The sequence below is a fragment of the Danio rerio genome, chromosome 20, assembly GCF_049306965.1.
Source record: "Danio rerio strain Tuebingen ecotype United States chromosome 20, GRCz12tu, whole genome shotgun sequence".
Lineage (NCBI taxonomy): Eukaryota > Metazoa > Chordata > Actinopteri > Cypriniformes > Danionidae > Danio > Danio rerio.
The window spans coordinates 590,526-609,469 of record NC_133195.1 but is presented as its reverse complement, the minus strand read 5'-3'; the positions used below and the strand labels follow the sequence as shown (position 1 = coordinate 609,469).

General features: G+C 42.7%; 1 protein-coding gene across 4 annotated transcripts; it reads right to left on the bottom strand.

Moving 5' to 3' along the window:
- Positions 1-861: 861 nt before the first annotated feature.
- On the bottom strand, positions 862-18,560 carry smyd2b (SET and MYND domain containing 2b). 4 transcript variants are annotated; one of them, NM_001045291.1, is given in 14 exon segments: positions 1,043-1,693; positions 1,752-2,362; positions 2,437-2,765; positions 4,676-4,784; positions 5,759-5,933; positions 6,699-6,819; positions 7,293-7,403; positions 10,082-10,184; positions 12,247-12,314; positions 12,995-13,119; positions 14,857-14,917; positions 15,023-15,100; positions 16,248-16,311; positions 18,359-18,547. In NM_001045291.1, coding segments are annotated over 12 exon segments (1,272 nt in total). In that variant the 5' UTR covers positions 18,535-18,547; the 3' UTR covers positions 1,043-1,693; positions 1,752-2,362; positions 2,437-2,684.
- Positions 18,561-18,944: the final 384 nt, after the last annotated feature.

Here is an 18,944-nt window from a genome sequence, read left to right as displayed (position 1 = left end):
TATATATATATATATATATATATATATATATATGTATATATATATATATATGTATATATATATATATATGTATATATATATATATATATATATATATATATATATAAAGATTTAATAAACAATTTAACAGAGCTTTATTCATATGTTTAACAGGATCTAACAATGCACTATACTTTCTCTTTAACATAACATATTCAGATTTTGTCTCACCCAGAACCCTGTTTAGTTATGAACCCAGCTAGCAAAACTCATGTGGCTCAAATCCGGCCCACATCCCGCATGGAATGATGGCACTTGGGCGGTCCTTGCCAGATCTGGGCCACAATTAAGCCGTAGCAATATTACATTTCAGCCAGAATTCAACCAAACCAGAACCGAGACCTGAGAAAACTACACTGACTTCAACACAGTGCAGTTGTGTGTTGTGTTGACTGCTAAATATTCACCCCATTTTCACTTGACAACCTAATTAGGGTACATAATGTATGTAATACAGCTACCCTCATTCAAGCTGCAATTTTCTGCAGTCACTAGTCAAATCAGGGCATTGTGATATATCTAACAGCAGCACTCTCGCTCATTTCATACTGCTGAAAAGCCGGTGAGAGGAGAGTAGAGCTGTCAAAGCAAACAGAAACACATCCATAATGGATGACCACTGCTCCGAGTGTGTGCTCACTGCTCTGGATGTGCTTGTGTGTGCTTAAACTTCTCACTCTGTGTGTGTGTGTGTGTGTGAAGTGCACTTACATGGGCTGTTTTGAGTTTGAGGATGATGATACTTGACAATAATGTGGAAAGAATCATCTTAAAATTCTTAAAGTCACTAACAGAGCTATGAGCAATTAAAAGTACACTCACCGGCCACTTTTGAGTATCGGGTCGGACCCCTTTTTGCCTTTAGATCTGCCTTAATCCTTGGGGGCAGAGATTCAACAAGCTACTGGAAATATTGCTCAGAGATTTTGCTCCATATTGACATGATAGCATCACACAGTTGCTGCAGATTTGTCGGCTGCACATCCATGATGCCGATGAAAGGTTGATGTGATTATTTTTTTATTTCATTAGGTTTTTTTTTACAGCACAGATTATGTAAATTCAAATATTGACATTTAAATAGACTTAAGCATTCATTTAGATGTTCATTTAAACACAAGCGCCGTCAGGAGCAGCAGGCTGGGGTGAAACTATTTTGGAAGTGCACCAAAATATAGCACTGATCTCCTCACAGCAACCCAAGTCCGATTTCTGGCTCAAGGTCCTTTGCCGATCTTTCCCCCCTCACAGCAAGAAACTCGCTGGTTCAAGTCCCGGCTGGGTCATTTGGTGTTTCTGGTGCATGTTCTCCCTGTGTTGGCATGGGTTTCCTCCGGGTGCTCCAGTTTCACCCACAAGTCCAAACACATGTGCTATAGAGGAATTGAGTTGGCCGTAGTGTGTGTGTGAATGAGTGTGTATGGATGTTTTCCACTGATGGGTTGCAACTGGAAGGGCATCCACTGCGTAAAACATATGCTGGATAAGTTGTTGGTTTATTCCACTGTGGCGACCCCAGATTAATTCAGGGACTAAGCCGAAAAAGTTGGCGGTTCATTCCGCTGTGGCGACCCCAGATTAATTAAGGGACTAAGCCGAAAAAGTTGGCGGTTCATTCCGCTGTGGCGACCCCAGATTAATTAAGGGACTAAGCTGAAATAGTTGGCGGTTCATTACGCTGTGGCGACCCCAGATTAATTAAGGGACTAAGCCGAAAAAGTTGGTGGTTCATTCCGCTGTGGCGACCCCAGATTAATAAAGGGACTAAGCCGAAATAGTTGGCGGTTCATTCCGCTGTGGCGACCCCAGATTAATTAAGGGACTAAGCTGAAATAGTTGGCGGTTCATTACGCTGTGGCGACCCCAGATTAATTAAGGGACTAAACCGAAATAGTTGGCGGTTCATTACGTGGTGGCTACCCTAGATTAATTGAGGGACTAAGCCGAAATAGTTGGCAGTTCATTCCGCTGTGGCGACCTCAGATTAATAAAGGAACTAAGCCGAAAAAGTTAGCGGTTCATTCCACTGTGGTGACCCCAGATTAATAAAGGGACTAAGCCGAAAAGTTGGCGGTTCATTACGCTGTGGCGACCCCAGATTAATTAAGGGACTAAGCCGAAATAGTTGGCGGTTCATTCCGCTGTGGCGACCCCAGATTAATTAAGGGACTAAGCCGAAATAGTTGGCGGTTCATTCCGCTGTGGCGACCCCAGATTAATAAAGGGACTAAGCCGAAAAAGTTGGTGGTTCATTACGTTGTGGCGACCCCAGATTAATAAAGGAACTAAGCCGAAAAGAAAATGAAAGAATTAAAAAAAAAAAAAAAAATATATATATATATATATATATATATATATATATATATATATATATATATATATATATATATATATATATATATATATATATATATATATGTATATATATATATAAATTAAAATTATAGAATTATAAAATATATATATATAAATTTGCCATATTTTATGGACGGAACAAAACACTTGAATTTAATGTAGTGCTTCTTGTCTGGTCTGACACAAACTTTATCTCTAACATCAATCATTGATTTTTCAAGAAACCAGATCTTAAATATGAAAACGTCCTTAATTAAACGTCACTGTGCATATACCCTATTAGATCGTGTTCAGAAATCTCTCATCTCCTGTTTGAGCTCCGTTACATATGTGTGGTCCTTTCCATGAACAACCTCCATGATGGTCAACGCCTGTAAAACAAACACAATTAGTACACAGCACTGGCCTTCACAGAGCTAATGCAAAGTGCATTTCCCCCAAACCTGAAAGCCAACAAGAAATGTTGAAGAAGTCATTTTCAAAGGCTTACATTACCCCTTAGAGTAACCTATGGACCTTTCTTTTACAAGACGGTGACGATGCAATTAATGGTCATCATAATGTCTTGAAAGTTTTTAATATTGGGATTTTTATTTAAATGTATGTACATTTATAAAGCTACACTTTGTATTATGTCATCTTTGCATCAAATTACAGATAATAATAATAATAATAATAATAATAATAATAATAATAATAATAATAATAATAAAGGGACTAAGCTAAAAAGAAAATTAATGAATGATGCAATAAGGCAATAAGGCGCAAGAAGAGTTTGGCGTAATTTGTGCTATTTTCAGACCAGTGCAACTGTCATTTTCACGTTTTGTGCCGCGTTGTTTAAATAGTAAATTCATTTGCGAACTGCTGCTCTAGACAAAGGATGGTCACGCCGCCCTCAAACCTAAAGTGAAAATGAGGATGAGGTTGCCCTCTCTATTCTGCCACACTAGACGTGGATATAACTGAGGGTGCGGGTGGTGAGGGTAGTGTCGCGGATGCCTCTCTCTATTCTGCCGCCTCAGACGTGGATATAACTGAGGGTGCGGGTGGTGAGGGTAGGGTCGCGGATGCCTCTCTCTATTCTGCCACCCTAGACGCGGATATAACTGAGGGTGCGGGTGGTGAGGGTAGTGTCGCGTATGCCTCTCTCTATTCTGCCGCCTCAGACGTGGATATAACTGAGGGTGCGGGTGGTGAGGGTAGGGTCGCGGATGCCTCTCTCTATTCTACCGCCTCAGACGCGGATATAAATGAGGGTGCGGGTGGTGAGGGTAGTGTCAGGGATGCCGCCCTCTCTATTCTGCCACCCTAGGCGCGGATATAACTGAGGGTGCGGGTGGTGAGGATAGTGTCGGGGACGCCGCCCTCTCTATTCTGCCACCCTAGGCCCGGATATAACTGAGGGTGCGGGTGGTGAGGGTAGTGTCGGGGACGCCGCCCTCTCTATTGTGCCGCACTAGACGTGGATATAACTGAGGGTGCGGGTGGTGAGGGTAGTGTCGCGGATGCCTCTCTCTATTCTGCCGCCTCAGATGTGGATATAACTGAGGGTGCGGGTGGTGAGGGTAGTTTAGGGGACGCCACCTTTTCTATTCTGCCACCCTAGACGCGGATAAAACTGAGGGTGCGGGTGGTGAGGATAGTGTTGGGGATGCCACCGTCTCTATTCTGCCACCCTAGACGCGGATAAAACTGAGGGTGCGGGTGGTGAGGATAGTGTTGGGGATGCCACCGTCTCTATTCTGCCACCCTAGACGCGGATAAAACTGAGGGTGCGGGTGGTGAGGATAGTGTTGGGGATGCCACCGTCTCTATTCTGCCACCCTATGCGCGGATATAACTGAGGGAGCGGGTGGTGAGGGTAGTATCGGGGACGCGGCCCACTCTATTTTGCCTCCCTAGACGCGGATGAGGGCGCGGGTGGCGAGGGTAGTTTCAGGGACGCCGCCCTGTCTATTCCGCCGCCCTAGACGGCCGCCTTGGTCGCCTCTATGGACGTGCCAGTCCTGCTCATGAACTCTCAAAGTGCATTATGGGTATTCTCTAGCTGTTGATTGTACATGTGTTGTAGACTCGTTATTGCTGTGTATTGTAGGATTGGTTAAGTGCACTTTAAAACGTCTATGGCTGCTGTATAGGATTCGATTTTGGATACAGCCATGCAGTGTTGGGGAAACGTGGTTGAGAACCACTGATCCAAACAACTCCTTTGGTGAAAGTCAAACCAGTTTAGAGAGAAACAAGGGTCATGCTCAGCTAGTTTTGAAGTAGATTGTACCTTCTGAAAGGCATCGATGCCAGCCAACTTCCTGTCCAGAGCAATGTAGAGTCTGCCCAACTTCAGATACATAGATGCAACATTCATAGAGTATGCTGGGTAGAGGACACTACAGACAAAACAAAGATATTAATGCTGGTAGATGCACTAATATGTATTATATTATATGCTACCTGACAAAAGTCTTGTGTTGGATCTCAGCTGTAAAAGCAACACATAATAACTGGTCTTCTAGTTGATGATGTGTAAGAGTGTCAGAAGGTGGATTTCTCTGCTGGATCATCTGCTGATCTGCATCCCAATCATCACCAATACTGCAGAAGACCTACTGGAACCAGCATGGACCAATATTCACACAGAAATCAGTCAAGTTTGGTGAAGGAGACATCATGGTTTGGGGTTCATTCAGTATGGAGAGATCTGCAGAGTGGATGATCAACATCAACAGCCTGAGGTATCAAGACATCTGTGCTGCCCTTTACATTACAAACCACAGGAGAGGGACAATTCTCCAGCAGGATAGCGCTCCTGCTCATACTTCAGCCTCCACATCAAAGATCCTGAAAGCAGAGAGTGCTCCAGGATTGGCCAGCCCAGTCACCAGACATCAACATTATTGATTTGATGGAGGAGGAGGTGTTGAAGATGAACACAAAGACTCTTGATGAACTCTGAAGGCTTTCTTCTTCATTCCAGATGACTTTATTAATCAGTGATGTGAGTCATGTCAGAGATGTATGGATGCAGTCCTCCAAGCTCATGATGGAGTCAGACACAATCTTCATTCTGTCTCCACTGCAGCAGGACTTTATATTCTATACTGGACATTATTTCTGTTCAGTGATGAGACTTTAGTCTGAGCAGAGTCAGAGCGCACTGTCCTCATCAAATCAGTCAACATCAAGACATGATCAGATTTATTGAGCTCAAATCAGCAAAATCTAGAGGCCTTCACCTTTCATAGAGACACTTCTGACACCAGATCATCAACTAAAAGAACAGTTATTATTGGCTTTTCTTAAAACCTGAATAATCGACAAGACTTTTGTCAGGTAGTGCATGTGCATCCATGAATGTTCTTACGTGAATGGCTTGATGACTTTTTCCCCATAGCGCACCGCTCCTTCATAATCCTCTGTGAAGAGGCAGATGCCCATAGCCTGGTACATCATATGAAGGATGTAGATGTTGGAGTCATCAAACACGGTGCTCATCTTGTCAATGCTGAGCTCGCACATCTCCAGCAGCTCAGTGGGACGTCAACCAGAGTCAAGAGTCAATAACAGTGTGATTTACAATCTCAGAAATAAAGTTACAACAGGCCACCCTTTCAATAGATACATTGCAGTACTCAAATGGTACTTATCAGTACTTGAATGGCCAATGTTGTACCCTAAATGTGCATATTTGTGGTGTTTTGGTGACTGTCGCTTTAAATGCAAATGAGATTATGCTCTTTTTCAGAGGAGGGCGGAGCTACAGATGCCTGCGCATCAGCATAGTGGCAGATTTAACACCAAGACTGATGTCTTATGCTAATGAGGGAGAGATGGGCACTAGTGGGCGGGGCTTTCCCACTCTGATGACATCATACAAAGGAAGAATGTCAATCAAAGTGCTTTAGCAGACTGTTTTAGTCAAGTCTGATTATAAACAATACAATTAAATCATGTTTACTATTAAAAAGCTGGTTTTATTCACACACTGCTGTGTTTAAACCCCTTATAAAAGTGATTTTTGCATAATAGCTCCTCTTTAATATTTTAGTTTGTTAATATAATATCAACCAATAAAATTAAATGGACTTTTTATGTTCAAATAACTATTTAACAGCATAATAAAATAAATAGAAATGCAACTATAAAATTCCCAGAGATGGGTTGTGGCTGGAAGGGCATCCGCTGCGTTAATACTTGCTGGATAAGTTGGCGGTTCATTCCACTGTGGCGACCGTGGATTAATAAAGGGACTAAGCCGACAAGAAAATGAACGAATGCAACTATAAAAGAACCACAAAGGATATTTTTGTCTTGTTTGGCCCTGCGGAAGTTTTCCATGGAGTTCCGAGCGTAACGCACCATATCCTTGATCTCCTTTTCCCCGATTTCATCACTCCGCTTCCGCACACTCATCTTCACCACATCCTGCAAAACCACAACGTATCAGAGGAAGAAGCATTGGTGTTATGATCACTAGCAGCTGCAGACTGCTGGGAGAACTACAAATCCGCCACATTATGGACTACAACTCCATACATGCACTCCGCTCACACACACCTGTTCCAAGTGATGAGCACGCACACAGCCTGAGGATCTTTACGCACTGATTACATGGACTTTAAACACAGCACACAGTGCTTAACTTTTACTGTTTAATCCATCACACTACATCACTTCTGCTCCTTTGCATTTTATCTTATTTTGACTAACGTTACTATTTTTTGTTCTGTTAATTGTCTGTATGGCTTCATTCGTTGTGTAATTGGGTTCAACACAGGTTGTATTAAAAAGGTCAATGCGCTTATTTCACGCGGACGTCATTTTAAAGAACGAAAGCGATGACAATGACGGCCACGTGTAATCAGTCTATAAAGTGTATCCCATGCGTTTCCACACACCATAGATTTGGTGGTGCACTCTTTGCAGTCACAGCTGAAGTAGTACATGTCTCTGAGTCTCTCCAATCGGTCCGCTGTAGGGTACAGCAGGTCTATGTAGCTGGTGTAAATCTGCGCGCACACACAGAAAGAGAGGAAGAAAGGGAGAGAACACACACACAAATGGTAGTAAGTACAACTCGAAATAACGATAATTACAGACTAGGACGTTAAGTTAACATCTATCAACATTAGCATTCCTCATAGTGAAACACCAACAGAATCCAGTGCTCTTTTCTAGACAGCTATGTGGAAATCACTACTTGAGAATAAAGTCTGGACTGACTCTAACCCTCATGTGACCTGTATACTGCAGACAGAATGATCACACCCAACTCGCACTTCACTTCATCATGGAAATTCCTAGTTACAAAGAGCATAGCTTAGAGGAAAAAAGAGTTTACTAAAGTGTTGAAGTGTTTAATAATACTGTTATCCAGTGGTAAATGTAGTGTGAGAGCAGATGAGAGTGAAAAAGTCAATATTCAGCTGAGGTCGCCCTCTGGTGGTCAGAGAAGGGAATCATCCCTATCAAAATACTTAAGTTGTTCCCAAACCTGGTCCTGCTTTTCATTAGGTTTAATGAAAACTCTTTTTGTCAGTCACTGTGACCATCGGTGAGGACTGCGTTTGGGCTCTTTGACTTGATATTTCTCAATGGTTGCTGTAACTGTGTTATGCTAACCCTTCTGGTTGGCTGGTCTTAGCTGGTTTTAGCTGGAAGTGGATGGTCTCCCACCCTGGTCAGGCAGGTTTTAGCTGGTCTCTCAGCCTGGCCAGGCTGTTTTTAGCTGGTCTCCCAGCCTGGTCAAGCTGGTTTTAGCTGGTCTTCCAACCTGGACAGACTGGTCAAGCTGGTCTCTCAGTCTGACCAGGCTGGTTTTAGCTGGTCTCTCAGCCTGGCCATACTGGTCAAGCTGGTTTTAACTGGTCTCCCATCCTGGCCAGCCTGGTTTTAGCTAGTCTCCCAGCATAGTCAAGCTGGTTTTAGCTGGTCTCCCATCCTGGCCAGCCTGGTTTTAGCTAGTCTCCCAGCCTGGTCAAGCTGGTTTTAGCTGGTCTCCCATCCTGGCCAGCCTGGTTTTAGCTGGTCTCCCAGCCTGGTCAAGCTGGTTTTAGCTGGTCTCCCATCCTGGCCAGCCTGGTTTTAGCTGGTCTCCCAGCCTGACCAGCTAAAACCAGCTAAGACCAGTGAACCTGACCAGTTAAAACTAGATAAGAACAGCCAGCTTAACCAGCTAAGACCAGCCTGACAAGCTAAAACCAGCCTGATTTACTAAGACCAGCTAAAAAGTGGTCTTCAAAATCCCTTTAAAACCAGCCTGACCCGCTAAAACCAGCTTAGACCAGCTAAGACCAACCTGATCAACTAAGACCAGCTTAAAAGTGGCCAAAACCCTTCTAAAATTAGCTAAGACCAGCTAAAACGAGCTAAGCCCAACCTGACCAATTAAGACTAGCTAAAAAGTGACCAAAACCCCTCTAAAACCAGCCTGACCAGCTAAAACCAGCCTAACCAGCTAAAACCAGCTAAGACCTACCTAACCAATTAAGACCAGCTAAAAAGTGCCCAAAACCTCTCTAAAAACAGCCTGACAAACCAGCCATGACCAGCCTGGGAAACCAGCTAAAACCAGCTTGGGTGACCAGCTAAAACCAGCCTGACCAGCTTAGACTTTAAGCTGTTTGTTTTCAGTAGGGAAGAAGAAAGACAATGATAATAATAATCATTCTGTGCTTCAGTAGAATGAGACCCAGCAGCGATATGATCAGGTTTTATGAACACACCGAGCATCTGAAACACTTTAAACACCCAGACATCAGTAATAAGTATGCATCTCAACCTCAATGATGACATATTTCTTGCTGCAGTGCATGCTGGGAGTCATGGATGAGTCTTATGTTGCTCTCGGCAAGCATGAAGCACTGTTGCATGAAGCTTGTCACCATTGTTGAGATAAATACACTCACTGGCCACTTTATTAGGTACACCTTAATAGTACCAGGTTGGACCTCTTTTGCCTTCAGAACTGCCTTAATCCTTCAACAAGGCACTGGAAATATTCCTCAGAGATTTTGCTCCATATTGTCATGATAGCATCACACAGTTGCTGCAGATTTGTCGGCTGCACATCCATGATGCCAATCTCCCGTTCCACCACATCCCAAAGCTGCTCTATTGGATTGAGCTCTGGTGACTGTGGAGGCCATTTGAGTACAGTGAACTCATCATCATGTTCACCAGTCTGAGATGATTGAGCTTTATTTGAGTTACTGTTGTCTTTCTGGTGGTACAGGTGTACCTAATAAAGTGGCCGGTAAGAATATTGTGTTTCAGGTGTACAAAGCTGTAGAATCGCAATAATACTATAATCAAAATAATAAGATCAGTGTCACATTATTATCATCATAATCAGTGATTAAATTCAGCTGCAGGATCAGTGGATTTCACTAATACATGATGATTTACTCTGATCGTATCAATATTTTTGTGCCATAACAAACAGTAACAGCAACCAAAGAGGAACTAACCTATAAAACAGGAGCTCAAGTAAACACTGTTCTCCACAATGGTGATGTCTAATAAAAGCTTTTGCAGTAAATCTCACTAAATCCCCATTCACATTACAAGAGCCACACAGCGACTAGAGACCATTCATTTAAATAAAGAGCTATGACTTCCCGCTGTGCGAACGACAGCGACTATCTCTTTAAGACTGATAGAGGTAAGAGCACAGTGACATACAGACCTCCTGCCCTGGACTGATGTCCTTCACGGCCCGTACTTCAGCGTTGATGCCTCTGTATGTGACTATGACATTGGGAGAGCAACTGTGGTTCAAGAGGGCAATGCTGGAAGAGCAGGAGAACAGCACAGGATTATGGGGGCTGAAAATTAAATTAAAGAAGCCTCAAGATGTTCAAGTGCAATCCCACACAGCAAACAGACTTGGCCCAAATGTGGCCTGATTTTGGCACTGCTGGCGTGCTGCCGGTCACAGGCAGCCAAATGAGGGCCATGCATGGCAATGATGGCACTGCATGCATGTCGGAAAAATACATTTGGGCCAGTTGTGGATGGGAGGAGTGTGGCCCAGATCAGATTGTTCACATTGTTTAGGGTACATTAGGCTGGGTTATGGCTCAGTTTTTGGGGTTTCTTGTTAAAGTATAAACTTGTGGCTGAGAATCGGTACCAATAAACCTGTTTTGGCCCACTTCAGGGTCAGTTAAGGGGGATAAATTGGCTGAGATTCAGGCCGTAGTTGGCCCATGTGTGGCCCTTGTCTTGTCCAGTTATGGGCCACTTCACGACCGTCAATCTTTGCAGTACTTGGGCCGAGGGAAAAAGTCATTGTGTGGCCCAAAGCTGGGCCAGAAAACATTTGGTATGTGGGAAGTTACCCATATCAACATAAGTCTTCCACAGTCAACCACAAACCCCAAAAACTGAGCCATAACCCAGCCTAATGTTACCTGAACAATCACTACACTGATCCATAAGCAGTTCCATAATCAGGCCACATGAGCAGTTCCATAATCAGGCCACATTTGGGCCAAGTCTGTTTGCTATGTGGGTTATAGCTGAGAATTGGTACCAATAATAAACCTGTTTGGCCCAGTTCAGGGCCAGTTGAGGATGATAAATTGGCTGAAATTCAGGCTGGTTATGGCCCATGTGTGGCCCTTGTCCAGTTATGGGACACTTCAGGACTGTCATTCTTTGCAGTACTTGGACCGAAGGAAAGTTATGTGTGGACCAAAGCCATAACCCAGCCTAAAGTTACCTGAACAATCGCTACACTGGTCTGGGCCACACACCTCCCATCCACAACTGGCCATCATGCATGTCAGCGCCAACAGTTGCATAATCAGGCCACATTTGGGCCAAGTCTGTTTGCTATGTGGGTTATAGCTGAGAATTGGTACCAATAATAAACCAGTTCAGAGCCAGTTAAGGGGGATTTATTGCATAAGATTCAGACCGGTTATGGCCCATGTGTGGCCCTTGTCTAGTTATGGGCCACTTCAGGACCATCATTCTTTGCAGTACTGGGGCCAAGGGAAAAGTTATTGTGTGGCCCGGAGCTGGGCCAGAAAACATTTGCTATGTGGGAAGTTACCCATATAAACATCACTCTTTAACCAGAAACCCAAAAACTGAGCCATAACCCAGCCTAATGTTACCTGAGCAATCGCTACACTGATCTGGGCCACACACCTCCCATCCACAACTGGCCCAAATCTAGTTTGCGATCATGCATGTCAACACCAGCAGATCCATAATCAGGCCACATTTGGGCCAAGTCCGTTTGCTATGTGGGTTATAGCTGAGAATTGGTACTAATAATAAACCTGTTTTGACCCAATTCAGGGCCAGTTAAGGGGGATAAATTGGCTGAGATTCGGGCTGGTTATGGCCCATGTGTGGCCCTTGACTTTAATCCAGTTATTTTTTGCAGTACTTGGGCCGAGGGAAAAGTTATTGTGTGGCCCGAAGCGGGGCCAGAAAACATTTGCTATGTGGGTTAGTAAAGCATGAAGAGAAATATGAACGAAACAGAGAATATACTGAATATTGTGATGTGAACACAATTTCCCCAGATAATTGAACAGATCTATTTAGAAAGAATTGGTCATTTTGGATGAATCTGTAGGGCAGTGAATCTGCCTAAAGTAGAATAAACAACGGACAAGCGTAGATAAACACAATAGAGCAGAAGATGCAAATGAAACATACAGAGCGTCATGCTTTTCTGAGGAGACTGACAGTGACTGAATAATCAATGATGTGACGATTGCAAATGCGCATATTGCGATATGGATGCTGAAATTACATGTTGTGCAGCTCTAATTCAATCAGCTATGAGGAACTTGTCTTGTGTATGTGGATAAATGTGGAAGCTGGACATACTCTGGAAAAATGGCTAAACCCAAGTTTGAGAGTTCCTCATCCTCCACAGTGAAGCCGTTACAGTGAACCTGTGTAAATTAGACACAAGACAAGCACATTAACACAAAATAAAAACAAACAACAACAATAAAACAGCTCCTGATATTACCATTAACCTAAATGTTTAGCTCAATAAAGCACTCATTAGCTGCTTTTTATTAGTTAGTAATTCACTGAGTAAATTGTTCTCTCTCTCTCTCTCTCTCTCTTACGAAAATATTTAGCAAATAAATGCAAAAAATTAACAACAGATAGGCTCAGAAACAAATAAACAGACCTTATGCCTCTGAATAAATGTTAATCTGTATATCCTGCATTTTGCGCATTTGCGATGGATGCGGCTGGCTTTGACTTTGTGGTGTCTCACGTTTTCAAAATAGTCACACAAACGTTCATTCATTCATTTTCTTTTCGGCTTAGTCCCTTTAATTAATCCGGGGTTGCCACAGTGGAATGAACCGCCAACTTATCCAGCCACAACCCATCTCTGGGAAACATCCATACACACCCATTCACACTCATACACTACGGACAATTTAGCCTACCCAATTCACCTGTACCGCATGTCTTTGGACTGTAGGGGAAACCGGAGCAACGGGAGAACATGCAAAAGGGAGAACATGCAAACTCCACACAGATACATGTTAAGTTTAATATAAACTTTGAAATACCGTTTTGGCTATGGTAAATGGTAAATTTCAGCCTTTACCTGTGAGAATAGTGTGAGCAGGGCCTGATGGTCAGGGAAGTCAAGGTGTTTGGAGTAGAACTGATGTAGACCGGCTATATGTGCTTCAGTCATCTCTCTTTTCTCATTATCCATATCCTCCAGGTCTGTCAGAAGATGAAGACTAACATGTTAACTATAAATGCTAAACATGCAATATGAGCCAAAAATCATGAGGAAATTAATAAGCAACTCTGGGGGCTAATGGTTAGGGAGTTGAACTTGTAGTCGAAAGATTGCAGGTTTGATTCCCAGTCCCAGCAGGAATCGAGTATGGGGGAGCCAATGAGGTATCAAGACATCTTCAACACCCAGCTGAGGTGCCCTTGACCAAGACAACAAACCTCTAATTGTTGCCCACTGCTCCGGGTGTGTGCTCACTGTTTATGTGTGTGTTATCGCTTCTCAATCATGTGTGTCCATTTGGAAGGGTCAAAAGCAGAGAACCAATTTCGAGTATTGGTAATCATACTCATAGGCTACATTCTGAAAACGTAAGCCTATACACATTTCTGGAGATCATAAATTATGTAGCCGGAGGTACGTATGGCTGCATTTCGTATTTAAATTCTAAATACGGGGCAATACGCCACCGCTGCTGGCTTGTTTCTTTTTAAGCTGACAGCATACCTCTTTATAGACAGCTTTTCCGCTGTTACCAGTTTGTTCAGTGGCTCGCTGTGTATGTCGATGGAATTGTGATATGGAGCGAAGTTGAGTGCGACGATGAGGTTTGAGTATGGCAAAGAAAAATCCAGAAAGCAGTTAAGACAAATACAAAAACCAAAAAATAACAGGGTGAGAATGTGGTGAAATCTGAACACGTGGTAAAAATCAGCCGAGGGCTTTTCTTTTTTTCTGGATTGCTTTTGAAAACACTATCGGTTGGGTTTAGGGAAGGAGGGGGGTTGGTCAGTCGATTGGTCAGTCAGTCAACAGCGGCCTCTGGTGGATTTATGTGAGAACAGCAGGCATGAATGGCACTCGCGAGAGAAATTTAAAGGGCCATGAAACCCCCTCGTTTCAGCAGGGTGTTTTCACACCTCTACTTTGGAAAAAGTCAGAAAAGTGGGCGTGTCCAGCTCTGTTTAGGGGGGAGTGTCAGAGGAAGAACAGAGGCATGGTGTGGGAGGGTCTATTTGGGCGCGCTGAGTTTCAGATTCAAAACACACACACACACACACACAAACAGGGGAGAAAGTGACTGTGTTTACATGGACATCTGTAGTCGAATTATTTGCCAAATGATTAAATGGTGGACTTTAACTGCAGTTTGGCAGTTGCAAGTTGCAAGTTGCACAATAGAGCGCGCTGATTGGTTTGAACCGAGCCTTACTCATGCATTAATGCAGCACACTGTAAGACGTAATAAGACACACTCTGGCACAGGCGTCCAGTCTGCACGCTGGAATACACGCTATTATCTCATGACCGTGACGCAGCTTCAAAAATTCGGAAGTACGAATTTGCTTGAAATAACGCAAAAACAACCAATTTACACTTTTTAGTGAAATATAGTGTATATGTATATGTGTCCTAATAGTGTTTTTAGCAGTGTGGGACACATATACCACTGTCAACAGCTCAACACGTGTGTTCTGGTGTTTCGTGACCCTTTAAGATCTGAAATAGCCTACACAGCGGCCTCTGGTGGATTTACAAAAACAAACAACAAAATGTAGCTCCTGGAACATATTTGGCACTCTCCAGTAATGTATATAGGAGTACATATTCAGAATGAGCCTAGGTTGCAATAAATCGACTATCAAAAGTCCTGAGAGACTTCAATCGTCCACCATGATTTTATTCTCTGATAGATGCGCTTGTTGTTTTCTAGTACTTACGGGCTTCCATTTCTCCCAGTAACAGCAGAATCTCTGACGGGCTTCTTTCTTTCTGGGCTTTCTGCATCAGCAAACACACATCAAACACTCATTGATTCTGTATATAAGTAAAACAACTCTAGATGTATCTGACCAGCCTGGCGATGATTCTGGCCACCAGTCGCACCGTCTCTGAGGGGCGCCAGTTCTCTCCGAATGCACACATGGCCTGACACTCCAGCTTGTGCATGGGCCAGTTCTTTTTCTGTCAAATGCAGACAAAACGGCACATAGGCAGGTGAGTTAATGTTAAAGGGGACCAACTTTTTGTAATCACATTTGATAAAAACAGTCTCCCTCATTAGCATAAGAAAGGCCTAAAAAAAGAAGCAGCCATCGGGTATTAGAGGTTTGATGCCAAGACTTGCTGAACATGTTAGCAAATTAAAGACATTATAAATGGAGAGTTTTAGGATGCACAAATGAACACTGTACACTACCTGACAAAAGTCTTATCTCCTATTCAAGTTTTATGAACAGCAGATAATAACTGTTCTTTTAGTTGATGATCTGGTGTCAGAAGTGTCTCTATGAAAGGTGAAGGCCTCTAGATTTTGCTGATTTGAGCTCAATAAAATCTGATCATGTCTTGATTATTAATGATTTGATGAGGACAGTGCGGTCTGACTCTGCTCAGACTAAAGTCTCATCACTGAACAGAAATAATGTCCAGTATAGAATATAAAGTCCTGCTGCAGTGGAGACAGAATGAAGATTGTGTCTGACTCCATCATGAGCTTGGAGGACTGCATCCATACATCTCTGACATGACTCACATCACTGATTAATAAAGTCATCTGGAATGAAGAAGAAAGCCTTCAGAGTTCATCAAGAGTCTTTGTGTTCATCTTTAACACCTCCTCCTTCATCAGCTCAATAATGTTGTTATCTGGTGACTGGGCTGGCCAATCCTGGAGCACTCTCTGCTTTCAGGATCTTTGATGTGGAGGCTGAAGTATGAGCAGGAGCGCTATCCTGCTGGAGAATTGTCCCTCTCCTGTGGTTTGTAATGTAATGGGCAGCACAGATGTCTTGATTCCTCAGGCTGTTGATGTTGATCATCCACTCTGCAGATCTCTCCATACTGAATGAACCCCAAACCATGATGTCTCCTTCACCAAACTTGACTGATTTCTGTGAGAATCTTGGTCCATGCTGGTTCCAGTAGGTCTTCTGCAGTATTGGTGATGATTGGGATGCAGATCAGCAGATGATCCAGCAGAGAAATCCACCTTCTGACACTCTTACACATCATCAACTAGAAGACCAGTTATTATCTGCTGCTCTTACCGCTTTAGTCTGTTCGTGTAGAATTAGAAGTGGATGATTATTTGTGTCTGTGAGTGTTTTACCTGACAGTTCGCATTGCAGTAGAACGCTTTTTTGCACTTTCCGCATTTGGCAAGACCCTTTTTCCTGCACACAATAAAGAATAAACACACAACCAATCAGTGTTTCTGAATAAACACACCGCCATCACTACATATTAAACTAACAAGTTCATTTACACTCAATAAATCACAAAAAAGCGTGCCATGGTGGCGCAGTGGGTAGCACGATCTCCTCACAGCAAGAAGGTCACTAATTCGAGTCCCGGCTATGTCAGTTGGCATTTCTGTGCGGAGTTTGCAAGTTCTCCCCATGTTGGCGTGGGTTTCCTCCGGGTGCTCCGGTTTCCCCCACAGTCCAAACACATGCGCTATAGGGGAACTGAATAAGCTAAATTAGCTGTAGTGTATGAGTGTGAATAGGTTTCCCTGTGTTGGGTTGCGGCTGGAAGGGCATCAGCTGCGTATAACATGTGCTGGATAAGTTGGCGGTTCATTCCGCTGTGGCGACCCCTGATTAATAAAGGGACTAAGCTGAGAATAAAATGAATGAATGAAATAACAAAACAATCAGTAATTAATGAATGAATTCTTGAAATTTGCTGGCACCAAACACAACAGAAAAGGCCCTTACAGCAGGGGTGTCCAAACTCAGTCCTGGAGGGCCGGTGTCCTGCATATTTTAGTTCCAACCCCAATTAAATACACCTGATCCAGCTAATCAAACTCTTACTAGGTATACTAGAAACTTCCAGAAAGGTGTCATGAAAGAAGTTGGAGCTAAACAATGCAGGACACCGGCCCTCCAGGACTGAGTTTGGACACCCCTGCCTTAAAGGGATAGTTCACCCAAAAATGAAAACTCTGACACTTGTTCCAAACCTGTTTGTGTTCCAAACACAGAGCACATTACTTTGAGGACAGCTAGAAACCTGTAACCATTGACTTCCATAGTATTTGCTTTTCCTACTATGGAAGTCAATGGTTACAGGTTTTCAGCCGTCTTCAAAATATCTTCTTCTGTATTTAACATAAAAAAAGAGTCTCATAAAGGTTTAAAGCCGTACGAGGGTGAGTAAACTGTGAGTTAGTTTTCCTTTTTGCATGGACTGTCCCTTTAAGGCTGCAGCCTTTCCTCAGCAGCTGTCCCGGTGTGTCTGCTACGCTTGACAGGCGCTGCCACTTACACCCACTCAACCCGGGCTGGAGCAAATGTCCTGAAGATTTGCTCAGCTGCTTTTAGACATTTGGTTGTATTTTTAGACGAGCCCTTGTCATAAGCTTCTTGTCATAAAAAAAGATGTGCATCTAAAATCAGAGAAACTGATGTGTAAATAATGAATCTTCACACACACACAAAAAAATCTTAAAAGTGGAAGACTCAAGTTAAATCCCACCATCTCTCTCTCCTGACCACACACAAACACACAAAGCTTGTTTGAAGCGCTACACGTGCTGTTAAAGTGAGTCATTCATTCAGCTTTACCAGTGTTCAAATAAAACAAAACCTAATTAATCCACGTAACGTGTACTCAATTGTAAATAGTATGTAAAAATCCTCTTTATTACAAGATGAGTTTGCAAATGTGACCCTGGGTCAAAAAATGTCTTAGTTTGACCAGATAAAACACATTGTTTGGGTCAAAATGACTTTATTTTCATGCCAAATAAGTTTTATGTTAAGAAAATATCTTTAATAATAATAGGTTTTTTTGATATCATGTTTAACTAACATATCAATCTCAATTTCCAAAAGTTGACAATTATGACTGGTTTTGCGGTCACAAATGTAATTTATATCAAGCAACCATGAAGAGTTTTAGATACTATTCTACACTGAGGTTGGTTTTATAGTCGTAAATTAGTTGTACAACGTTCCCTAAATTGTTTATTATGATACTTGAATATTCAGTCATGTAAGATTGACTTCAAAACAACATTAGCACTATTTAAATGGCTGTAAACAGTGTTGTTTAATATTCATTGGCTGCTAATTTGATTTCAATTTTTAGAATAACAAGTAATAATAATAATAAGTTACAAACTTCACCTCTAAAAGAGTGAACATTATCACCTAATGAATAAACAATGTTCAACAGAATGTGTTTTAAAGTTTAAAAAAATGACTGTCAGACCTCGTAAAGCACTGTTCACAGATGAGTCCTCTCTCTCCCACAGACAGCACGTATGAATATGCGGGACACGAGAACAGTAGTTCACCGACTCCATATGCTCTGCTCACCCGCAGACCTCTGCCCTTGCCCGGGCTGGCGAACTGCTCGATGCCCGGGATGCCTTCTGCCTTCATCATACACACAAATCAGGATCTCAATGCGCAATAGTGGACTCGGTCGTTCTGAGGTGTCAGAAATTTTCAGTTTCACTGGGGGGAGCATGTATGAATATGTATGACTTTTGTGTCAAAGCAGTACTTAAAACCACGCCCATCGGGGGGTAGAGGGTGGAACACTGCTATATAAAGGACATTCAATCTGCAGCGTACATTATCTGTCCCTCAAATAATAACGGAAATACAGTGAATTAAAAGTATTTGATCCCAAAACATGTCTAACATGAAGATGATTGACTTCTATGATATGTTCTGTAAAGGAGTGTCATTCATTTGGTTCTCAGATCGTTTTTCTTTATTAATAACACTACACTGCACAAACCCGGTCACTGTGCTTGTCCTCAGCCCAAAGCTACAGCTTTAATAGATTT

Bases quoted from the DNA above. Each gene is read 5' to 3' on its own strand.
- smyd2b (XM_073933036.1), bottom strand. From the start codon at position 18,534: ATGATGAAGGCAGAAGGCATCCCGGGCATCGAGCAGTTCGCCAGCCCG. The intron at 7,404-10,081 runs GTCTGTATGTCA...GTGTGCGCGCAG, and splicing joins ACATCAGTCCAGGGCAGGAG to ATTTACACCAGCTACATAGA. The intron at 2,766-4,675 runs GTACAATCTACT...TTTGTTTTACAG, and splicing joins GCATCGATGCCTTTCAGAAG to GCGTTGACCATCATGGAGGT.